The sequence below is a fragment of the Rhinatrema bivittatum genome, chromosome 3 (assembly GCF_901001135.1).
Source record: "Rhinatrema bivittatum chromosome 3, aRhiBiv1.1, whole genome shotgun sequence".
Lineage (NCBI taxonomy): Eukaryota > Metazoa > Chordata > Amphibia > Gymnophiona > Rhinatrematidae > Rhinatrema > Rhinatrema bivittatum.
This window is the reverse complement of record NC_042617.1, coordinates 276,144,749-276,168,014: the sequence shown is the minus strand read 5'-3', so window position 1 is coordinate 276,168,014 and position 23,266 is coordinate 276,144,749. Positions and strand designations below refer to the sequence as shown.

At 52.5% G+C, this 23,266-nt stretch overlaps 1 protein-coding gene across 1 annotated transcript in view; it reads right to left on the bottom strand.

Moving 5' to 3' along the window:
- Positions 1-23,266, bottom strand: part of ANKRD52 (ankyrin repeat domain 52) — a 184,237-nt gene that overhangs the window by 93,762 nt on the left and 67,209 nt on the right. Inside the window, exons 10-12 of the mRNA XM_029594706.1 lie at positions 22,224-22,338; positions 21,790-21,872; positions 21,590-21,707 (exon numbers count right to left, since the gene is read on the bottom strand). Coding sequence (XP_029450566.1) covers positions 21,590-21,707; positions 21,790-21,872; positions 22,224-22,338 — 316 coding nt within the window. The remainder of the gene's footprint in view (positions 1-21,589; positions 21,708-21,789; positions 21,873-22,223; positions 22,339-23,266) is intronic.

The following is a 23,266-nucleotide window of genomic DNA, read 5'->3' as shown; positions in this document are numbered from 1 at the left end:
CACGCGAGAGCCACGCGCACGCCGAGCCGCAAGCGCGGCAAACTGTACCCCGAGGCATCCTCGCGGTCGCGGCGGGAAACGGGCCAAAGGAACACAAAATAAACAATTTTGAACACCGAAAAACTCCCCTCCCCTCGCCGAACCGAGGACCTTCCCCCCCCCGGCGAAGAAAAAAAAAACGGAGAGCCGGCACAAGCAGAAACAAATTAAAAATACACTTTTTTTTTTACACTCAAACCTGCCGCTGTCCAGGGTCCTGGGGCTCCTGCTCCTGTTGGGGGTGAGTGAACCGGGCTCCCCGGTGTCACCTCCGACGCTGCTGCCTTGGTAGGTCGGGTCCTCGACCCTCAGCAGCGGCCTCAACCAGGGGGGGATGGTCCCCTCAGAACCTTCCCACCCCCCTGGGAGGCAGGACGGACAGCTTCCCTTTACCTACTCTCAACAGAATTAGTATAAAAAATTTACCTTAGAAAAAAACAGAACTTAAAATAACTAAAATAACCCTAACTAAGTATCAGTCCTCAGGGCACCCAGAGGCTGTGACTACACCTGCACCACCTACTGGAGACAGAGTAAGACTGAGGGGCTGTGACTGGCACAGGAGCATATATGGCTCCGCCCACAAGTTTTAGTCTGTCTCCATCTACTGGTGCGGGGTCACAACCCAGGTGTCCTGGACTGATCCTGGTACGTACAGGGAACTCTGCTTTCTCCTAGGACAAGCAGGATGGTAGTCCTCACAGATGAGTGAATACCAAGCTACAGGCTTCTCCCAACAACCATAACCAACAGGCACCAAACCGAGTGCCAACGGGCACAACAATAAAGGAAAATTAGTTTCTTACCTGATAATTTTCGTTCCTGTAGTACCAAGGATCAGTCCAGGACACCTGGGTTGTGACTCCGCACCAGTAGATGGAGACAGACTAAAACTTGTGGGCGGAGCCATATATGCCCCTGTGCCAGTCACAGCCCCTCAGTCATACGTAATGTCAAAGTAGAAACCCAAGTAGGCAACCATAGCTAACTAACAAAACTTGCTAAGTAACCGGAAACAATGCCAACTCCTGTAGGAACCAGACTTCCCAACCGGGAGAGCGAACAAGCAGTGAGCGTACAGAAAGAACGATGAGCGGACTCTCCGTTACTTTAGCATAGTACTGCGGGCGGGATCCTGGACTGATCCTTGGTACTACAGGAACGAAAATTATCAGGTAAGAAACTAATTTTCCTTTCCCTGTACGTACCAGGATCAGTCCAGGACACCTGGGATGTACCAGAGCCAACTTACCGAGGGTGGGAAGCAGAGAGTCCCGCTCGGAGTACCCTCTCCCCAAAACCTCCGGCCTCAGCGGCCTGAACATCCAGACGGTAATGTCGGACGAAGGTAAGCAATGACTTCCAGGTAGCCGCCCTACAAATCTCTTGAGGCGACACCTGAGAAGCCTCCGCCCAAGACGCAGCGTGAGACCTTGTCGAATGAGTCCGAAGATCCACCTGCGGAGGCTGTCCCCGTATCATGTACGCTGAGCCTATGGCCTCTTTAAGCCAACGAGCGCTCGTCGTACGAGATGCTGCAGCACCCTTCCTGGGGCCAGAAAGGAGGACAAACAGAGGATCCGCTACCCGAAAAGGATTAGTGACCTCCAGATAGCGAAGGAGGGCCCTCCGCACATCCAGCTTCCGCAAATCCCTTGATTTCGGATCCAACGACTCCCCGACCGCGAAAGCGGGAAGTTCAACGGATTGGTGCAAATGAAAGCCGAGACGACCCTAGGAAGAAAGGAAGGGACAGTCCGCAAGGAAACGCCTGTGTCGGAGATTCGCAAGAACGGCTCCCTACAGGACAATGCCAGCAATTCCGAGATACGGCGAGCCGAAGAAATCGCCACCAGAAACACGGTCTTTAACGTGAGATCTTTGACAGTAGAGCGCTGCAAAGGCTCAAACGGTGCCGAACATAAGGCCGAAAGAACCCAATTGAGATTCCAAACCGGACAGGGAGGACGCAAAGGAGGACGGAGATGTTTAGCCCCCTTCAGGAAACGGGCTATATCCGGGTGAAGAGTCAGGAAGGATCCACCGACCTTCCCCCGCAAACAACCAAGTGCCGCCACTTGGACCCGTAGGGAACTGCACGCCAATCCTCTGGCCAGTCCCGCCTGGAGGAAAGCCAGAATATCAGGGACCGCCACGGTAGGGGAGATCCAAACCTCGCGTCACACACCAATCCTCAAAAACTTCCCATACCCTGACCTAGGCCAGGGACATAGACTGCTTCCGGGATCTCAGTAGCGTAGCAATAACCGCGTCTGAGTAACCTTTTCTCTTCAACCGAGTCCTCTCAAAATCATGCTGCGAGACAGAAGTGATCCGCATCCTCCAAACAGACGGGGCCCTGATGAAGCAGCCCCGCGAATCCCCGAAGACGAGGGGAAGCCGCCACCGACAACTGAATGAGGTCTGCGAACCATGGACGGCGTGGCCACTCCGGTGCCACCATGACCACGTTGGACGGGTGCAATTTTATGCGCCGCAGAATCTTGCCGATCATTGGCCATGGGGGAAACACCTACAGCAGCACATCCGTCGGCCAAGGAAGCACCAACGCATCGACGCCCTCTGCTCCCGTCTCTCGACGCCGACTTTAAAAAACGCGGAGCCTTCGCGTTGTGCCACAGGGCCATCAGATCCATGTGGGGAACTCCCCACGTCCTGCAGATGAGGAGAAACGCTTCGTCCACCAATTCCCACTCTCCGGGATCTAGACGATGCCTGCTGAGAAAATCCGCCTGTACGTTGTCGACCCTGGTGGCGTTGTCCGACAGTACCCGGACCGCCTGTCCCCGCACCAATGGTAGGAAGGCTTGGAGAGCCAGACGGACCGCTCTGGTCTCGAGGCGGTTGATGGACCACTGAGCCTGTGATTCTGACCAAAAGCCTTGTACCGACTTCCCTAGGCAAACTGCTCCCCAGCCGGGGAGACCGGCATCCGTGGTCACCACCGTCCATTCTGGACCGAGAAGGGAGACGCCACAGGACAGATGACTTGGATCCAGCCACCAAAGAAGACTGGACCGTGCAGGTGAGCGAACACCCAGGGTACCAACGCGAGCGTTGAAACCATAGACCCCAACACCGTCAGGTAATCGCAGACTCGCGGACGGTGAAGAGACAACAGACGCCTCCCCTGAGATTGCAGCTTGCCTATCCGAACTTGAGAGAGGACTACTTTGCCCAGATCCGTGTCGAATAAGGCCCCCAGATATGCCAAGGACTGAGTGGGGTCCAAATGACCCTTGTGGCAATCGACCACCCAGCCCAGGGGCTGCAAGAGCTGGAGGACCCTGTCCACCGCCTGTCGACACTGACTCTCGGACTTCGCCCGAATCAGCCAATCGTCTAGGTAAGGATGAACCAGGAGACCTTCTCGTCGCAGCTGCGCCGCCACTACCACCATCACTTTTGTGAATGTTCGAATGTTCGAGGCACCGTTGCAAGGCCAAATGGGAGCGCCCGAAACTGGTAGAACCACAGAAACTGCTGGCACGATGGCTGAATGCCCACGTGAAGGTACGCCTCCGTGAGATCCAGGGAAGCCAGAAATTCGCCCGGACGCACCGAAGCGATAACTGACCGAATCGTTTCCATTTTGAAGTGGGGAACTTGAAGACATCTGTGTACTCCTGTCAGGTCCAGAATTGGCCTTGAAGAGCCGTCCTTCTTGGGAACCACGAAGTAAATGGAGTAACGGCCCGTGCCGCGCCGATCGACAGGGACGGGGGACATAGCCCCCAAGCTTTCCAGCCGACGGATGGTGTCCAACACCGCCGCCCTCTTCCCGGAGGCCTTGCAAGGCGAGACCAGGAAGTTGTCCGCTGGGATGCGAGCAAAATCTAACTCGTAGCCACGTCTTATCACGTTGAGGACCCACTGATCCGACGTCATCTTGGTCCATTACCGGCCGGACTTCATTGGGAGGGCTTGGACCCCGCACCCACCAGGGCTCCAGCTTGCCTCCCGTAACGTTTCCCACGAAAGGACTGCTGCCACTGAGTGTTCCGGGAAGGAGATGCCTATACGAAGGTCCGTCGGATCTGTGAGGGCGCGATTTCCTGGGCCTCCGAAACCGGGACCTGGCCGGAAAAGAGGACCGCGCTCTGGTCCTATCCTCGGGCAGCTTGAATGCCCTGTTCTCTCCCAGAGAAATCATCAAATCATCCAACTCCTTACCGAACAACAACTTCCCCTTGAAAGGTAACGAACCCAGATGGGCCTTGGAAGAGTCATCCGCCGCCCAGTTGCGCAGCCACAGGAAACGGCGCGCCGAAACTGCTGCCACCATGGACCTAGCCGAGGTGCGCAGAAGGTCGTGGAGGGCGTCAGCTCCATAAGCTATTGCCGCCTCCCAACTATCAGCCTGAGACGTCTCTTCTGCAGAGAGGCCCGCATTCGCCTGAAGGACCTGGGCCCAGCGTAAATAGCTCGCACGGCGAAGTTAGTGCAGATTGCGGCCCGCACCCCTAGGGCGGATAATATATCCTCTTGAGCTGCACCTCTAGCTTCCTGTATTGTATATCCCGAAGGGCCGCCGCCCCCGTGACCGGGATAGTGGACCTTTTCGTCACCGCGGAGACCGCTGAATCCACATTTGGAAGTAGAAGAAGCTCCAGCGCCTCCTCCGGGAGCGGGTAGAGCTTATCCATGGCTTTGCTGACTTTCAACCCTAACTACGGGGTATCCCACTCCCGGAAAAATATATATATCCGAAGAAAAAATGAAAAGGAAAAACCACCGCCGGTCCCGTGAGACCTAGCAGAACTGGATCCATATTGGCCTCCTGGCGGACCACCACGGGTGGAGCCTCTATCCCCAGCTCCTGGAGGATGGCCGGGATGAGTGGCGATAGCTGCTCTCTGCGGAACAGGCGGACTACCTTGGGACATCCCCGTCCGCCGCCTGTGTGCCTTTTCCCGCGACAGGCTGGGCAGCGTCATCCGCCCCCGTCGCCTCGGCCCCCCTCGGGGGCTCTTCGGGATCAGCAGTATCCACCGTGGAGGAATCTTCGGAATCTGACTCCTGAGGTACGCCCCAGGGCCGCTGTTTCCCTCACGAGGGCTCCCGGGCGCGCACCGCGGTCTTTTTTTTTTTTTTTGCCTTGTGCTTACTTGGTGGGGCCTGGTGGGGGCCCTCCTCAGAGCCCCCCCCTCGGGAGCGCGTGCTACGCTTGTATATAAGTACCTTGCGCAGCAAAACCGCGAAAATCCTCCGAAAACGAACCTGAGTCAGACGAATCGGCCCCGGAATCCCCCCGGGGCCGAAGCCCCTCCGCGACGACCCCTCCCGCCGCGCCCCGCTGTGGGGATAACACGGGAGGTAGAGCGGAATCGCCAGCCGCGGACCGCGTGAATTCCCTGCCGGTGGCCAAAATGGCCGCCACTCCCGCGTGAGCGGGAACATGTCCTGAGGCCTATCTAATTGGCCTACCCCTCGCGGCGGCGAACGCGCGCTCTGGGCCCGAGCCCCTCGCGATGCCCCGGACGTTCCTTCACCGCCCGGGACGCAGGCCGAGCAGAGGCCCTCCCGGGACCAACGCGCGAGCGCCGATCCGCAGGCCTTAGAGGGAGAACCGCGAATGCGCGCTCCAGGCCCGAGCCCCTCGCGATGCCCCGGACGTTCCTTCACCGCCCGGGACGCAGGCCGAGCAGAGGCCCTCTCGGGACCAACGCGCGCGCGCCGATCCGCCGCGGCATGCCGGCGACTGCGAGGAGACAAAAACTGAGGCGCGCGTCAAATTAATAAAAAACGAATTTGGCGACCTTCCCCCCTGCCAGCGGCGCCCCCCCGCGTGAAAAACGAAGGATCAGCGACGCCTAAGCAACGGAAAGCCGGCCGCAACAAAATAAAAACAGAAACAAATTTTTTTTTTTTTTTTTTTTTAAAACGCTGACGCTGGCCGCTGTCCCGGGTCCTGGAGCCCTAGTCCTGCAGGGGTGAGTGAACCGGGCTCCCCGGTGTCACCCCTGACGCTGCCACTAGACCAGCCGGGTCCTCGACCCTGGCAGCGGCCTCAACCGGGGGAGGGTAGTCCCCTCAGGACCTCTCAACCCCCCTGGGAGGCAGGGCACCCGGGACGAAGGATTAAAAGAAAAACAAAACCCCAATTTAGCATAAAACAACTAGGCCTAACAAAAACTAGCCCAAAATTCAAAACCTGACTAACCACCAGAATCAGGTCAGACAGGACTGTGACCAGACCTGCACCATCTACTGGAGACAGAGTAAGACTGAGGGGCTGTGACTGGCACAGGGGCATATATGGCTCCGCCCACAAGTTTTAGTCTGTCTCCATCTACTGGTGCGGAGTCACAACCCAGGTGTCCTGGACTGATCCTGGTACGTACAGGGAACTGTGATATTGTTGGTTAGATAGGGAGATAGCCTGATCTCAACCAAAGGGCTTTAGGAGTTGGGTTTAAGCCTGGAAGAGGTTGCGAAGGACAGACTGGCCGAAGTTACTGTCTCGCCGACCATCCTTGTCTAAGCAGTAGTAGGCCGCAAACGTATGCAGAGAACTCCATGTTGCAGCCCTGCAGATTTTGGCGATGGGAACCGCCCGTAAGTGGGCCACCAACGCCACCACAGCCCTCTCAGAGTGACCCTTGACTCGGCCTCCCAGCTGAAGAACAGACTGCATGTACCAGAAAGAGGAGGAGTCTGCTAGCCAATTAGACAGAGTCTGTTTACCCACCTCAACTCTCAATCTATTCTTATCAAAAGAGATGAAGAGCTGAGTCGATTGCCTGTGGCCTGCTGTGTGCTCTACATAGAACGCCAGTGCCCTCTTGCAATCTAATGTGTGTAGAGCCCGTCCCCCCTGGTGTGAATGGGGTCTCGGGGAAAAAAGGTGGGCAAAACATTGGACTGATTGACATGAAAGTCAGTCACTACCTTGGGTAGAACTTGGGATGCGTAGGCCCCGATTCGAAAGGCCTGGACATACCTTACTGGGCGGCTAGGTCTACCTCAGTGCTGTCCATACCTGCTCCCTATACGGGGAAATCCAGAATTTCTTCCGGGTTACCAAGAGATAAGTCTAAAGGGATGGGCACAGAAAGGAATTACCCATGTGGGACATGTGCTAGATACAGATGGGGTGATGATGCCATTTCCCTTGGTACAGCGCACTTATGGGGTATCGGTTGCCCAGTTCTTTGGCTATATACAACTCCGACATTATATCCTGACGTTGAAGCTTGATCCCAGGAGTCTATCTCAATTTCTGGTGCTAAAAATCATTTTTCCACTTGGAAAAACAGAGATCTATATCCTTATCCATATATTACAGGAGTCTCCAGAGGAATTTGTCACAAAGCACATATGTCACTTCTGAGAACGTTGGGGTAAAGATGGGGATTTTAAGATACCGATTGAAACCTTTTCTGCATGTATGGAGAATTTAAACAAGGTCACTGATAATATGTATTACCGGGAAATGCAATATAAATTCCTGCGGAGAGCCTTTGTCTCTCCACAGATTGCTTGGAGAGCGCGATTGGTACCTGAATCTACGTGCCCCAGATGTCACCTGGCAATAGGTACTTTGTCACATGCCTTTTGGGCATGTCCTCTCATAATTGTGGAGTAAAGTGGTAAATTATTTACAGCGTCTATTGAAGGTACAATTCACAATTACCCCGCAGCTGATTTTATTCGATTGCATTCCCCAATCTGTTGTAAAAAAGAAGGGTTGGCGAACGTTGGTAAAAAGGCTTGATTGGTGGGTAAGAAAGTAATTTTGCTTAATTGGATGGAACAATCCGCGCCTTCCTATTGGACTTGGCGAAACCATTTTCACCGGATGATGCAAATGGACAATCTCACCTCTAAACTCGCCCCAATGCGACGACGTGTTTTCATGGACATATGGGAGGTCTACCTGCAAACTCTACCGCATCATGCCAGGAGCTGGATACTAAATGCCTGAGCGTTGAATGAGGACCTTATTTTTGGAAGTGCAATGGACTCCCACTCTTCCGAACCGGTGTGGTTTCTCAATCGCATTGCTTTATATTTTGATGTGTTCTCTTTGCCTAGACCTGGGGAAATTGGGGGGGGGGGGGGGGGGTGGAAGAGTGGAGGCCTTGTGTACACACCTTTTTGAATTTAGAGTATGCGCGCTATGGTGGCTCACTTCATTGATGAGAGGGATGTATCAGAGTTCAGCATCCCCAATGCTATCTAACCGGACCATTATAGCGGGCTTCCCTGGTGGTTTCTGAATGAGGATTGGGGGCACAAGGATACTGATATTAGAGTGGTTCTGTTATACCCATTGCAGATGGTTGTTTGTATTTGTACTATGCTACATGTATTTTGGGTCTGCGTGATAATGTTATTTCTATGTGTCAACCACTCAATAAAAATTGTTATTAAAAAAAAAAAAGAAGGGGGGCTCCCTGCAGGACAAAGCCTGAAGCTCAGACACTCGCCATGCTGAAGAAATAGCCACGAGAAAAGCCACTTTTAAAGTAAGGTTTTTTAACGTGCTCTCTTCAGAGGCTCAACAGGCACCCTACACATATCTTTGAGAACCAGATTTAAACTCCACGAAGGACAAGGGTTCTGGACGGAGGACGCAAATGCTTCGCCCCACTGAGAACACACCATGTCCGGATGTGCTGCCAAGGCTACACCTCATATCTTGCCAAGGAAGCAACAGAGCACCGCTACCTGTACTCAGAGAGCTGCAAGATAAGCCTTTAGCCAAGCCAGCCTGTAAGAAGGCCAAGATATCTGCCACCAGGGCTTGAGTCAGCTCCATCTTGTGCCCCACGCACCAAGACTCAAATATTCCCCACACCTTGACATAGGCCAGGGAGGTAGAAGTTTTCCTTGACTGCAGAAGGTAGCCACCACCACATCTGAATAACCTTTATTCTTTAGCCGCTGCCTCTCAAAAGCCATGCTGCTAGACAAAAGCAATCTGCCTCTTCCAATCAAATGGGTCCCTGGCACAGTAGATTCGGGAGCGACCGCAACCGCAGGGGTCAGTCCACCGCTAGGTTGACTAGATCCGCAAACCACGGACACCTTGGACATTCCGGCGCTACTAGGATCACCTCTCCCGAATGAACTTCTATGCGCCGGTGCACCTTGCCAATCAAAGGCTAGGGCGGGAACATGTAAAGCAGGACGCTCTGTGGCCAGGAGAGAACTAAGGCATCCACCCCTCCGCTCCTGGCGTGACTGAAGAACCATGGGGCTTTGGAATTCCAGAATGTCGCCATCAAGTCCACACTCAGTCTGGACCATCTGTCGCATATGAGGCTGAAGGCTTCATGGGAGAGTTGCCACTCTCCGGAATCGAGCCGGTGTCGACTGAGGAAGTCAGCTTGTACATTGTCAACTCTGGCAATGTGAGAGGCTGTGATTCTGATGAGATGCTGTTCCGCCCAGCTGATTAATTCCCAGGCCTCAATTGCCACCGGCCGACTCTTGGTCCCTCCTTGGCGATTGATATAAGCCACCGCTGTTGCATTGTCGGACAGGATCCCGACCGATTTCCCATGCAGCAGCAGAAGATCCTGTAGCGCCAACCAAACTGCTCTGGTTTCCAAATGATGGACCACTTGGACTCCTTCGCTATCCATTGACCCTGCACCGCTCTTCCTTGACAAACCGCTCCCCAGCCAAAGAGACTGGCATCGGTAGTGACCACTGTCCAAGAGGAAATCTCCAAGTCCACACCCCAACGTAAATTGACCGAGAGGAGCCACCAATCAAGGCTGGAACGTGCAGACTCTGTAAGAGGAAGTGGAAGGTGAAACTGCTCGGAGACCGGGTTCCAACAGGAAAGCAAGGCTGATTGAAGAGGTCTCATATGAGCAAAGGCCCATGGGACGAGCTCCATGGTGGAAGCCATCAAGTCGAGGACCTGCAAGTAGTTCCAAACTCTGGGAAGACGCTTGGCCAACAAGACAGACATGAATTTGCCCCTGCAGTTTGATCATCCGCACCTCAGTGAGGAAAACCTTGCCTAAGCGTGTATCGAAAAGGGCTCCCAGGAACTCCAAGGACTGAGAGGGAACCAAGTGGTTCTTGGCCAAATTGACTATCCAACTCAGTGACCTCAAGAGTTGGAGCACCCGCTGCACCATGGAGTGACAGAGAGATTTCGACTTCACTCGAATCAGCCAGTTGTCCAGGTAAGGATGAACCAAGAATCCCTCCTTCCTGAGCTCCGCTGCCACCACAGCCATTACCTTGTTAAAGGTTCTGGGTGCCATGGTGACCCCGAAAGGCAGAACAGAAAACTGAAAATGATCCCCCAGGATGGAAAACCTCAGGAATTTCTGGTGGTTGGCCTGGATTCCAATGTGCAAGTACACTTCGGTCAGATCCAGTGACGCTAGGAATTCTCCTTTGTGCACTGAAGCAATTACCGACCGTAGGCTCTCTATCCAAAACCGTGTAACTCGAAGACACCTGTTGACTCTCTTTAAATCGAGGATGGACCGGAACGTGCCCTCTTTCTTGGGCACTACGAAGTAAATGGAATAGTGGCCCTTCTGCCATTCCGCAGGAGGAACTGGTACAATGGCTCCGAGCTCGAATAAGCGCTGTAATGTGTCCCGCACCGCCCGATGCTTCTCTGCATACGAGCATGGGGAAACGAGAAAGCAGTCTTGAAAGCACTGAGCAAAATCTAAGGCATAGCCGTGTCTTATTACATTGAGGACCCACTGGTCAGAAGTTAATTTGGTCCACTCTTCGTAAAACAGCGCCAACCTGCCTCCTACAACCAGAACAGAGGAATGGACCCGCTTCGCCTCATTGGGAGGACTTAACTCCTCCTGCAGTTGGGGGGGGGGGGGGGGCCGGTTCTACAAAAACGCCACCCTTGAAAGGACTGGGACCAGGGTGTTATGGTTTGAGGTGTTGGCGTGGATTCTTGGGTACTGCGGTGATGGCCACTCCCACGAGGAGGAGCCCCGTGAGGAACAGCAGTACTAGGCTAGACTCGACACATGCAAAACACAGATTTGTCTTTTATTATACAGCTGATGATACCACCAGAGGTGGCAGTAGTGAGGTGATCTAGTACAAGCAGTCCAGGGGCCCTCGGCAGAGGAGACCCGTCTCACAATGATAGATGTAGCAGCTCTCGGTATTATAGGGAGTCCCGGATGTAGGTTCCCAGTGCTGAGCTGTAGGTGAGATAGATTGACAAAGGTTAGATTACTCACTAGGTTGGTGGCTGTAATGTTGGAGATCCCAGCAGGCAGAAGTAGTTGGATTGTAGGCACCAAGGTAGGGAGAGCAGGCCCTCAAGGAGCGAGTACCTGGTATCCCAGACAGGCACCTGAAAGAAAGCATAGGGCCCCCGAGGAGCGGGTACCCAGGTTAGATGAAATACCCCGAAGGGCAGAGAGAGCTTCCAGCAGCAGCACGGACGCGGCAGAGTAGCTTAGACCGGAGGCGAATCCAATCCTTGCTAACTCAAATTGTTAGCAAATGAAGGGCAGGCTAAATACCCGGATGGCGTGATGTCACTCGAGGGGGACGCCCCCGAGGTTCCCGCCATGATGTGGATAAAGACGTGGGTGGCGTGCGCACGTACCCTAGGAGGCCCTCAGGAGAAACATGGTGGATAGCCTTGCCATAGCCGTTCTAGGGACGCCGGAGAGAGCGGCATGAAGACATGATGGTAGCCATCTTCCCAAGGCTAGCGGGGAGAGCAGAAAGAAAGGTGAGGCACAGAGGTCGAAGCCGCTTGAGACCGACAGAAGCAACACAGGGCTGTTGTCTGCTGGAGTTCTGCCTAGACGAGGAGCCCGACGACAGGAAGACAGGAATTTACAATTCCCATGGAAGCGTGAGCGAGGAAGGAAGGAAACTCTCGTCTTGGGTCTATCCTCCGGTAGCCGATGGACCTTGTTCTTCCCCAAGGACTGAATCATGTCTTCTAAGTCCTTCCCAAAGAGCAATTTGCCCTTGAAAGGCAGAGAGCCCAGCTGAGCCTTGGAGGAGACATCTGCAAACCAGTTCCTCAACCAGAGGAGCCTGCGGGCAGCGCTCTGCAATTGTTGCACCCAGCGAAGACCTGCCCTCAGGTGAAACTGTTGCACATAGCAGCGTGCTCGCCAAGTGTGGATACCTCAAAATATCTTCTTAAGCTGTACCTCCAGCTTACGATCTTTGAGGACTGTAGCGCCCGTCACCGGTATGGTGGTCTTCTTAGTGACGGCGACACCACTGCATCAACCTTGGGAACCCTCAGGAGGTCCAGCGCTTCTTCTGGTAGAGGGTACAGCTTATCCATTGCTCTACTGACCTTCAAACCTAAATCTGGAGTGTCCCACTCTCGAAACAGGTCAGTGACACATAGATGAAAGGGGAAGGATCGGGTCAGAGCACGGAGACCCACCATGACTGGATCAACCACTCCCATCTGAGAGTCTTCCTGAGGGGTCTCAAAGGAAAATTAGTTTCTTACCTGATAATTTTCGTTCCTGTAGTACCAAGGATCAGTCCAGACTGCTGGGTTATGCCTCCCCTCCAGCAGATGGAGTCAGAGAGAAAACTGAAAGCACCCCCTAGATATACTGGTGTGCCACCTACGATCCCTCAGTATAATTGATATCAAAGCAGAAGGAAATGTAAGACCACCCCTCCACCAAAGGAGCCAAGCCTTAAATATGGCAACTGACTAGAGAACTGACTAGATCAAGTAGTAAAATTCTTTAAAACAAGTACTAACATTCTGCAAATAATTAACCAAAGTCAACCGTAAACGAAATGGGTAAGCACTTACCGGATCAAAATTACAGGAAGAAGTTTGAGCGGACTCTCGTGAACAGTCTCGGGCGGGCGTCTGGACTGATCCTTGGTACTACAGGAACGAAAATTATCAGGTAAAACTAATTTACCTTTCCCTGTACGTACCAGGATCAGTCCAGACTGCTGGGATGTACCCGAGCCGACTTAACTGGGGTGGGACCCAGAGAGTCCCGCTCAAATTACACTGCTTCCAAAGGAGGCAGCGGACGGCCCTCGAACATCGAGCCGATAATGTCGAGCGAAGGTAAGCAACGACTTCCATGTGGCCGCCCTGCAAATTTCTTGGCTAGAAACCAGCTGACTTTCAGCCCACGAAGTTGCCTGAGAACGCAAGGAATGGGCCTTGAGCCCCTCAGGAACAGACTTACCGCAACCAATGTATGTAGACACGATAGCGTTCTTCAACCAACGGGCAATAGTTGCTTTGGATGCCTGTAGGCCCTTCTTGGGACCGTGCCACAACACAAACAAGTGATCCGACCTCCGAAAGTCATTGGTGACCTCCAAATAACGCAGGAGTACTCGACGGACATCTAAACGCCTCAAATCTGGACCTTGAGAAGACTGCAGCTCTGTTGCCGAGAAAGAAGGCAATTCCACCGTCTGATTAACATGAAAGGCAGATACCACCTTAGGTAAGAAGGAAGGGACCGTTCTCAAGGACACGCCGGAATCCGAAATACGCAAGAACGGTTCTCTGCATGAAAGAGCTTGTAACTCAGATACCTGACGTGCTGACGTAATGGCTACCAGAAACACCACCTTTAGCGTCAAATCCTTTAAGGATGTTCGCCGTAGAGGTTCAAAGGGGGCCGTGTTGAGGCCTCTGAGGACTAAGTTCAAATTCCAGGAAGGACAAGGGATCCTCAGAGGAGGACGCAAGTTCCGAACGCCTCGTAAAAATCAGGCCACATCTGGGTGACACGCTAGAGAGGATCCTTCAACCTTGCCCCTCAAACAACCCAGAGCCGCCACCTGGACTCTCAGAGAACTGTAGGCCAAACCCTTCTTCAATCCATCCTGCAAAAAGGTAAGGATATGAGCTACTGAAGCCCTACATGGCGATATTTTGGAGACCCCGCACCAGGAGTCAAACACTTTCCACACTCTAGCATAAGTAAGTGTAGTTGAAGGCCTACGCACACGGAGAAGCGTGGAAATGACAGCTTCTGGGTATCCTTTCTTCCTCAACTGCCTCCTCTCATGAGCCAAGCCGCCAGACAAAAGCGATCCGCCAGATCGAAAAATACCGGCCCCTGTCGAAGGAGGTTCGGGAGATGCCCCAGATGCAAAGGCCCGTCCACCGCCAGATTGACGAGATCCGCGAACCATGGGCGTCTCGGCCACTCTGGAGCCACTAGAATCACTCGACCGCGATGGGATTCGATGCGCCTTAACACCTTGCCTACTAGGGGCCAAGGAGGAAACACAGAGAAGGATGTGACGAGGCCATGAAAGCACGAGTGCATCCACTCCTTCCGACCCATGCTCCCGCCTTCCGCTGAAGAAACGCGCCGCCTTTGCATTGTGCCGAGTCGCCATAAGGTCCAGACGCGGAACCCCCCAACGCAGGGTGATGAGATCCACTGCTTCGGCTGACAGCGCCCATTCTCCTGGGTCCAATTGTTGTCGACTGAGAAAATCCACTTGAATGTTGTCCACGCCTGCAATGTGGGTGGCCGCGATGCGGGATAGATGACTCTCCGCCCAAACTATTAACAATGACGCTTCGGCCGCCACTGGCCGACTTTTTGTGCCTCCCTGGCGATTTAAATATGCTACCGTGGTCGCGTTGTCCGATAGAACTCGTACCGCCCGACCCTGCACCATCGGGAGAAGTTGGCGCAAGGCTAGATGTAGCGCTCTGGTCTTCAGACGGTTGATGGACCAAGAGGCTTGGCGAGGAGACCACGTCCCCTGCACCGCTCTGGATTGACAGACCGCTCCCCAGCCAGACAGACTGGCATCCGTTGTCACGACAATCCATGGAGGAGGATCTAGGTCCACTCCCTGCAAGAGATGTTCCGGGACCAACCACCAGGCCGGCTCCAACAGTGGCAACTCCAGGCCGTAATCCTCGGACCTCTGGTCCCAGCGAGAAAGAAGAGCCCTTTGCAAAGGACGCATATGCGCAAAAGCCCACGGCACCATCTCCAGAGTAGAAACCATATGCCCAATGAATTGTAAATAATCCCAGGCCGTAGGTAAGGGGAAATCCAGTAGTTTCTGCACCTGAACCATCAGATTTACCATTCTCTGTTGAGTCAGGAATACCTTGCCCACCAGGGTATTGAATCGGGCCCCCGGAAACTCCAATTGCTGACTCTGAACCAGCTGGCTCTTTGCAAAGTTGACTACCCAACCTAACGACTGAAGCTGCTTCACTACCAACTGGACTGCCCGCTTGCACAAGCCCTCCGACTTTGCCCGGATGAGCCAATCGTCGAGGTAGGGATTCACCAGTATTCCTTGATGGCGCAGAAAAGCCGCGACTACTACGAGAACCTTGGTAAACACTCTCGGAGCCGTGGCTAACCCGAACGGAAGGGCGCAAAACTAGAAGTGTTCCCCCAACACCATGAATCTCAGGTACCTCTGATGACGTTCCCTGATTCCGATATGAAGATACGCCTCGGCTAGATCCAAAGAAGCCAAAAATTCGCCCTTGTGTACGGCCGCAATAACAGACCGTAGTGTCTCCATGCGAAACCGAGGAATGCGCAAGACCTTGTTTACTTGTTTCAAATCTAAAATTGGCCGGAACGTGCCTTCCTTCTTTGGGACCACGAAGTAAATGGAATACCGGCCCTTCCTGGTCTCGGCCGGTGGAATGGGCATCACCGCCCCCAGGGTCCGCAACCGGTTCACAGTTTGGGCGATAACCAGTTGTTTTTCCGGAGGACCGCAAGGCGATATCATAAAATGATCCCGGAGGGGCCGAGCAAACTCCAACTCGTAACCGTAGCGAACAACGTCGAGGACCCATTGGTCTGAAGTGACTTTGACCCACTCCTCCCAAAACAGGGACAACCGACCTCCGATGATCGGAAGGGAGGAATGGGTCTGCGCGACTTCATTGTGCGGGTTTGCCGGTGGCAAAATTCTGCGAGGATCCCAATCGCTGAGGCTGCCTGCCCCGAAAGGAAGGAGTCCAAGGTTGAGACCTGGGTCCCTGCTGTTTTGGTGGAAAGGGACCTCCCCTTCCCATACGAAACCGGCGCTGCCCCCGAAAGCGAGTCCGGGTATTTCCGAAGGAACGAAACTGACGTGGCTTGTCCTCCGGCAACTTATATACCTTTGATGAGTCTTTGATGAGTCTTTGATGAGTTGGTCCAACTCCTCACCAAACAACAACTTACCCTTAAAGGGAAAGGATCCAAGACGCGACTTGGAAGAGGCATCTGCCGACCAACGACGGAGCCAAAGCAAACGCCTAGCTGCAACCGCCGATGACATAGTGCGGGCCGAGGTTCGTAGCAAATCATACAATGCGTCCGCAGTGCAAGCGACCGCGGCTTCCACACAGTTGGCCTGTTCTGCTTCGTCCGGCGGGAGCTCCTGTGTTGTAAGTAATTGCTGAATCCAGCGGAGAGTGGCCCTCTGGACCAAACTACTGCAAGCCGCTGCTCGGACCCCCAATGCCACCACTTCAAAGATGCGCTTCAATAAGATTTCCAACTTCCAGTCCTGGAGATCCTTCAAGGCTACCCCCTCCAGTGACGGGAATGGTAGTATGCTTAACCACGGCTGTGACTGCAGAGTCCACCGAAGGGACCTTGAGGACCTCCAAGGACTCCGATGGCAGGGGATATAATTTATTCATTGCCCTGCTAACGCGCAAGGATGCTTCCGGAATGTCCCATTCCTTAGAAATAATCTGTAACAACTTGGGATGAAAAGGAAAAGTTTGTGGAGGGGCCCTCAGACCCGCCATCGCTACATCCCCTGTGGAAGTATCCACCTCCTGCTGCGGCGCTGGGATTTCTAACTCCTTCAAAACATGAAGGATCAAAAAATTGAGCTCATCTTTTCCAAACAGGCATAAAACCATGGGGTCGTCCCCATCTAGAGACCCCTGAGCGTCGGAGACTTCCGTCCCTGCGCCATCAGGCGAGTCTTGGGTGAGATCCGGGTCCGCCGGACCACCCGTGCCCCCTAGAGCCCGCGCTCCGGCTTTCTCTTGCGCCCCTGCCTTCTCCTGAGTCGGCAGCACTTTAGGAATCTTTGTAGGGGGGGGGGGGGGAGTCATCTGGCTCCCAACCTGCTTCAGCCTCTAAAAAAGCTTTGTGCATTAAAAGCACAAATTTTGAAGAAAAAGGGCACTGGCCGTTTCAGCGTGGCCGGCGCAGGTCTGGTCGGGGGGGGGGGGGGGGGGGGGCTGAGGAGCTTCCAGATCAGAGCCACTGCGCGGGCTTAAAGCAGGCGGGGAGAGAGGAGGGGAATCCCCCTCCTCCGATGCTGAATTGGGCAACTGCCGCGTGTCCAAGATGGCCACCGCCTCTTTCGATGGGAGGCGGGGCCGACGATCGAGCTCCGGACACCCTCCCCAGCCGCGCTGAAGAGGAAACGGTCGGACCGCTGCGGGCAGCACTCGGCCCCCGAGAGGGTCCCTCGCCCCCAGGAATGCAGCGGGAGCAGAGACCCTCTCGGGAGAGTTGTGCCCCCGCCCTCCCGCAGGCCGAAGAACGCGGCATCAGAAGCCGTGAAGAAAAAGCGTGCCAAAAATGAGTACACTGGGGAGAGCCAAAAATGCTGGGTGGAATCGCCACTCCCTCCGGAGTCCCTGGTCAGGCTATGAAGCGCTGCAGGCTGGGGCTGTAAGTCAGGGCACTGCCTGCCACCAACAGGACTTAAGTGTCCCCCTTTCTTTGTATATATATATATTTTTTAAAACAAGAAAGCCCCCTTCAGAGTGAAACTCCGGTATGCAATGGGGGGGGGGGGGGGGGGGGGGGAAGGTGACTGGCCCACCGGTAAACTCTCCCCCAGGACCAAAAAGGGACACTCTAATCCGGGAAAAATTTGTGAGAGCAGCGCTCTCACTGCCTGCCTTTACGCTGCACCCACAGAACAGAAAGAAATAAGAACTTCAACAAAAACTAAATATATAACTTTCCTTTTTTTTTTTTTTTAACACAAAGAAATAAACCAGTTGATCTAGTCAGAAATAAATTAATAAAGAACACCTGTAAATGATTTGAAAGCTAGACAGCACAGACAGGACCGCAGGTTATGCCTCTCAATCTGCTGGAGTCAGAGGAAATACTGGGGTAGGTGGCACACCAGTATATCTAGGGGGTGCTTTCAGTTTTCTCTCTGACTCCATCTGCTGGAGGGGAGGCATAACCCAGCAGTCTGGACTGATCCTGGTACGTACAGGGAATGCCCAATTCCTCTAGAACTGCGGGAATAAGGGGACCCAGTTCGTCCTTACGGAACAGATGGACAACCTTGGGGGTCATCTCCTTCAACTGCCAGAGACCCCGCCGCCTGTGGCCCGTGGTCCTGCAGGTCACGGTCCTGGTCGCCTAGATTATGGTCCATCCTTTGCAGTGGGGGGGTTGCCCTGAGACTCATCTGGCTCCGAATAGTCAGAGGAGTCCCCCGCAGGTTGTGAAGGCATAGTCCTGAGGGGGCGTTTGGACTTTGTGACCCCCTTGCCCTCCGGAAGCCTGGGCCTCGTCGACTGGGATTCCTGCTCTGACCAACTTTGGAATCGAGTGGGAGAGAGAACTCCCCCCCCCCCCCCCGAGCACATCCTAGCTGTCTTAGTGGCTTTAAAAGCCTTGTGAAGCAGCAACATAATTCTGAAGAAAATTAGGAGGAGGAGTCTGAATCCCCCCCCCCCCCCGGGCTCTCCTCCGTTGAAATTGCCACCTCCTCCGACAACCCGCCCCCTCAGGAGGCGGCCTGGTGCGGGGATAAGGAAGGAGGGGAAATCCTTTCCCCCACTGCTGTGCGCACTGCAGCGGGAAGAGAGGACAAAATGGTGTCCGTTCCCGCACAGAGCGGGAACAGATCAAGAGGAGGCTGCTGCGCCCAACTGAGCCTCCCAGGCTCTCGGCGCATCTTGCGACCTGTACCCCTGGCGGCTCCCAAAGTGCCTTCCCCCCCGAGGAAGTAAGCAGAGCACAGACCATTGCGGGAGAGTCATGCCTGCGTGTCTCCACATACACGGCAGGCCGCACCATGGGGCATGAGGGGTCGGCGGGACCAGCTAAGTGAAAAAGAAAAAAGGGCAGCAACAATGTCCAAAACAGCAAGGAGGGGGGAAACGGAGACTCAGGCTGGTCAGTAAGAGGAATAATTGTTAACTTCAATTTTTTTCAAACCTGACTCCACCAGGACACCGGGTCCTGTTCCCTGCAGGGTGAGTGAAACAGGCTCCCCGGCATCACCCTGAATGCCGTCAGCAGGGAGGGCAGCAGGGTCCCTGACCCTGGGCTCCACACAGCCTCGAATACCAGGGGAAATGGTCCCTCCAGGACCTGCCAAGCCCCTGGGAGACTAAGAATACTCTTCTGTCTAGAATGAAAAACCTATTTCTAAAGTTGGTTTTTTTTTGTTTTGTTTTTTAATTATTACAGACTGTAGGATTTTGCACCTCCACCCCACCATCTGCTGGAGACAGAGAAATACTGACAGACTGTAGGTGGCACCTCAGGGTATAGGACAGGGTCAGTCAAAACTTCTGTCTCCATCTGCTGGAGGGGAGGCAAAACCCAGGAGTCTGGACTGATTTAGGTACGTACAGGGAATCTTCCTTAACTCGGCTTTACGGGGTCTGCTACACACCCACCAACTGCGCCCAGGAGTACCCATGCAAATATGTGCTCAAATCTAGGCCGCAGCTTTAAGCGCACAAGTACCCATGTATATGCTGATAGAATAATTTTTAACTACTTTGGCTGAGAATCTATGTAGGGGTTGGGCTGTATGAATGCAGAGTTCTCACCCAGACACAGACTAGTTTGAAGGCCACAGGCCAACCTCTGAGTGAACTCATATTTACTGCTTTGCGTTGTACAGGGTGGCCCATAGAAAAAGTAGCCCGCCTCCCATACCAGTGCATTGGAGGCGGGCTACTTTTCCATGGGCCATGCTGTATAATGCTTACGAACAGACAAGCATCTGTTTATTTTAGTTATTCTAGTAGGTCTTTGATGAGAAAGCAAACAATTAAACTAAAGTCTGAGAGAGTGAAGGTCACGCAGCTATGCCTGAAACCGATAAAGAGCACAGCGGGAGGGAACATCACTTCCTTTCCCAAGCATTTTTAGTGTATAAGAACAACAGATTGGGGGGGGGGCAGAGCATGATGCCTTTACAGAGAGCACAGACTGGAAACATGTAAACCTTATATATATATATATATATATATATATATATATATACACACACATACATATATATACATATATATATATGTATGTATATATATATATATATATATACACACATACATACATATATATATACACATACATACATATATATATACACATACATACATATATGTATGTATGTATGTATGTATGTATATATATGTATGTATGTATGTATGTATATATATGTATGTATGTATGTATGTGTATATATATATATATATATATATATATATCTATATATATATATATATATATATATATATATATATATATATATATATATATATATATATATGTATGTATGTATGTGTATATATATATATTATCATCTGCAGGATCGGATTTCATTTGTTCTATCCTCTTACTGCTTAAATAAACTTACCTTCCTAAATACCTGGAACCATGGTGTGCTAAATCTAATTTCATGTGTGGCTGTTTGTGTAGGGAATAAGCTCCTGGCTTCAAGCCCCCAGGTATAATCCCAGTAATTGTGTGCGTTTACAAATTGGCTAAGCCCCTCCAAGGTACTCCTGTGTGTGCACACAGGTGACCAGCCCCTAAGGTAACTCCCAGTGTAGATCCCAGTGATAATAGCCCCCAGACACATGCGCGTCCATGTGAAGACAGCACTGTGTGGCGAAAATGCGTGCACACGCCTAAGCGCGCGGGGGGGGGGAGACGACGACACACCGCCACGGCCTACCACATGGCTGACTGAACTAAGCCTGAGATGCAGAGCCTAGCAAAAGCTGCTCAACCCACCAACCCATGCCGCCTCCACTCTTTACTAATTCCTAGAGAAGTGAGAAGGAAAAGGGAAATTCTGAGGGAAACGCCAAGGGTAAGACAGACCCGGTAAGGAGAAAGAGGGAGCCTAAACTTCCCTTCTAACTCTTTTTTTTTACCTGAGCTCAACCCTTCCCAGCTGAGACCATGATTGGGTCTCCGGCTGTGGAAGGAGAGGGACAAGCCTTCACCGCCATCACTCCCTCATCTTTCTGCACCTAGTTAGGCTTCCAAGCATTCAACCGAGGGAGGGACCAACAGGTGTCTCCTCAGAAGTTCATGCTCCGCGTTCAGTTTCTCTCCTAATCTTAATCTCTTTTTTTTAAACTACAAGCAAGCTCCACAAGGGAGCTGCATGTCCACCATCTGCTGGAGATGGAATTTACAAGCTGATGTTGGGGCAGGCTATATGTCAGTGACATCAGCAAGTCAGTTTTACTCTCTCTCATCTGCTGGTAGGACTGCATAACCCACTAGTGTGGACTGGTCTGCCTGAGTGCAGAGGAAATCCTTATGCATCTCATAAACTAGATGCAGCACCACAGAAGCAATGAAAGCGGACACAAACTCACCCTCCAGAAGCAGCAGCATGGAGACAGGTCCTTCCAAGGTTATCGGGCGTGTTGATATCAAAGCCCGCAGACAGCACGTGCTCATTACTCAGAGAAGAAACGATACTGTACAACTGACCTGCAGGCATGAAAATGACAGACAGATTTTTTCCCAATCATGTCACAGAGAAAAATTTAAAAGACCTCAACAGAGTACTCACCTGAGGAAAGTAATTTACGACAACAGTCTGAAAATCCAAAGAGAACAGCCAAGTGTAGGGGGAACATCCCATGGATGCCACGCCTGAGGTAGACAAAGAGGGAAGAAAGACAAAAAAGAAAGTGGCATGGTACTGCAGCGCTCAGTCACCAATCCTTAATCTCCTTATCCAACTCCACTAATTAGGCCCATTACTGGAAATGTAAAGAATGACTGAAGGCAGAGGAAATAGCCATGAATCAGAGCAGGGACAAAAAAAAGGTACTGCAGGGGTTGAACTACATCTCTGATCACATTCCAAGGACACCCTTTCTGCTGGTAGTGGCATCTCACTTTGCACTGGCAGCAAAGCCACACACCCCATCTCCCTCCTGCCTTACCTTGCAGTGTTCAGAGCTGTCACACACCCCCCAACTGCCTATAGTGAAGCCTCACCTCGCAGTGTCAGCACCATTTGTCATCAAAGTACTAATTAGCAGCTCATGACCATATCTAGCAGCGACGTGGAGAGGAGTATTGCCATATTTGTCAGCACAGTCTATTTCACCACCTGAAAAATAAAGAGAGCCTCCTTTACTCCCTGCTTTCCATCTCACAGCTCCCTCTTCTGGGGGTGCAGGAACGGACATAGCAACTCACAAAGGAGTCTAATAAGGTGAAATTACTTCTTACCTGATAATTTCCTTTCCTCTAGGGCAGGCAGACCAGTCCATACAAGTGGGTAATGTTTGCCAACCAGCAGATGAAGACCAACTGACTCGCTGATGACACACTCATATAGCCCTGCAATGACATCAGCCTGCCAGTATTCCTGGAAAAGCCAACTGTGGACAACTGAAAAACTCTAGAATTTTATTTTTTTTTTTTTACCTCCAGTAGAGCAGAAAGCACTGGACTCAGAATAGAAAGAAATGCAGTAATCGTAACAGGAAAGACAACATACACTTATCAGGTCCTTCAGTGACTCAGAAATTCCCAACAGTCTCCGATCCTTGCCCTGATAAGAACCAAAAGAAAGATAGGCAGTATAGGCAGCCTAGGCGGGAGTGTGGACTGGCCTGCCTGTCCTAGGGGAAAGCAGAGTTGCTTACCTGTAACAGATGTTCTCCCAGGACAGCAGGATGTTAGTCATCACATATGGGTGACATCATCAGATGGAGCCCTGTCACGGAACACTTTTGTCAAAGTTTCTAGAACTTTGACTGGCACACTGAACATGCCCAGCATGCCATTAACCCTGCAGCCACCAGGGGTCCCCCTTCAGTCTAGTTTGTAGCAAAAGTACGAGCAAAAAATAAAATAATAAAACGTAAGCGAACCCAACTCCGCAGGGTGGCGGGTGGGTTTCGTAAGGACTAACATCCTGCTGTCCTGGGAGAACACCTGTTACAGGTAAGCAACTCTGCTTTCTCCCAGGACAAGCAGGTTAGTAGTCCTCACATATGGGTGAATAGCAAGCTACAGGCTGAGTCATACAT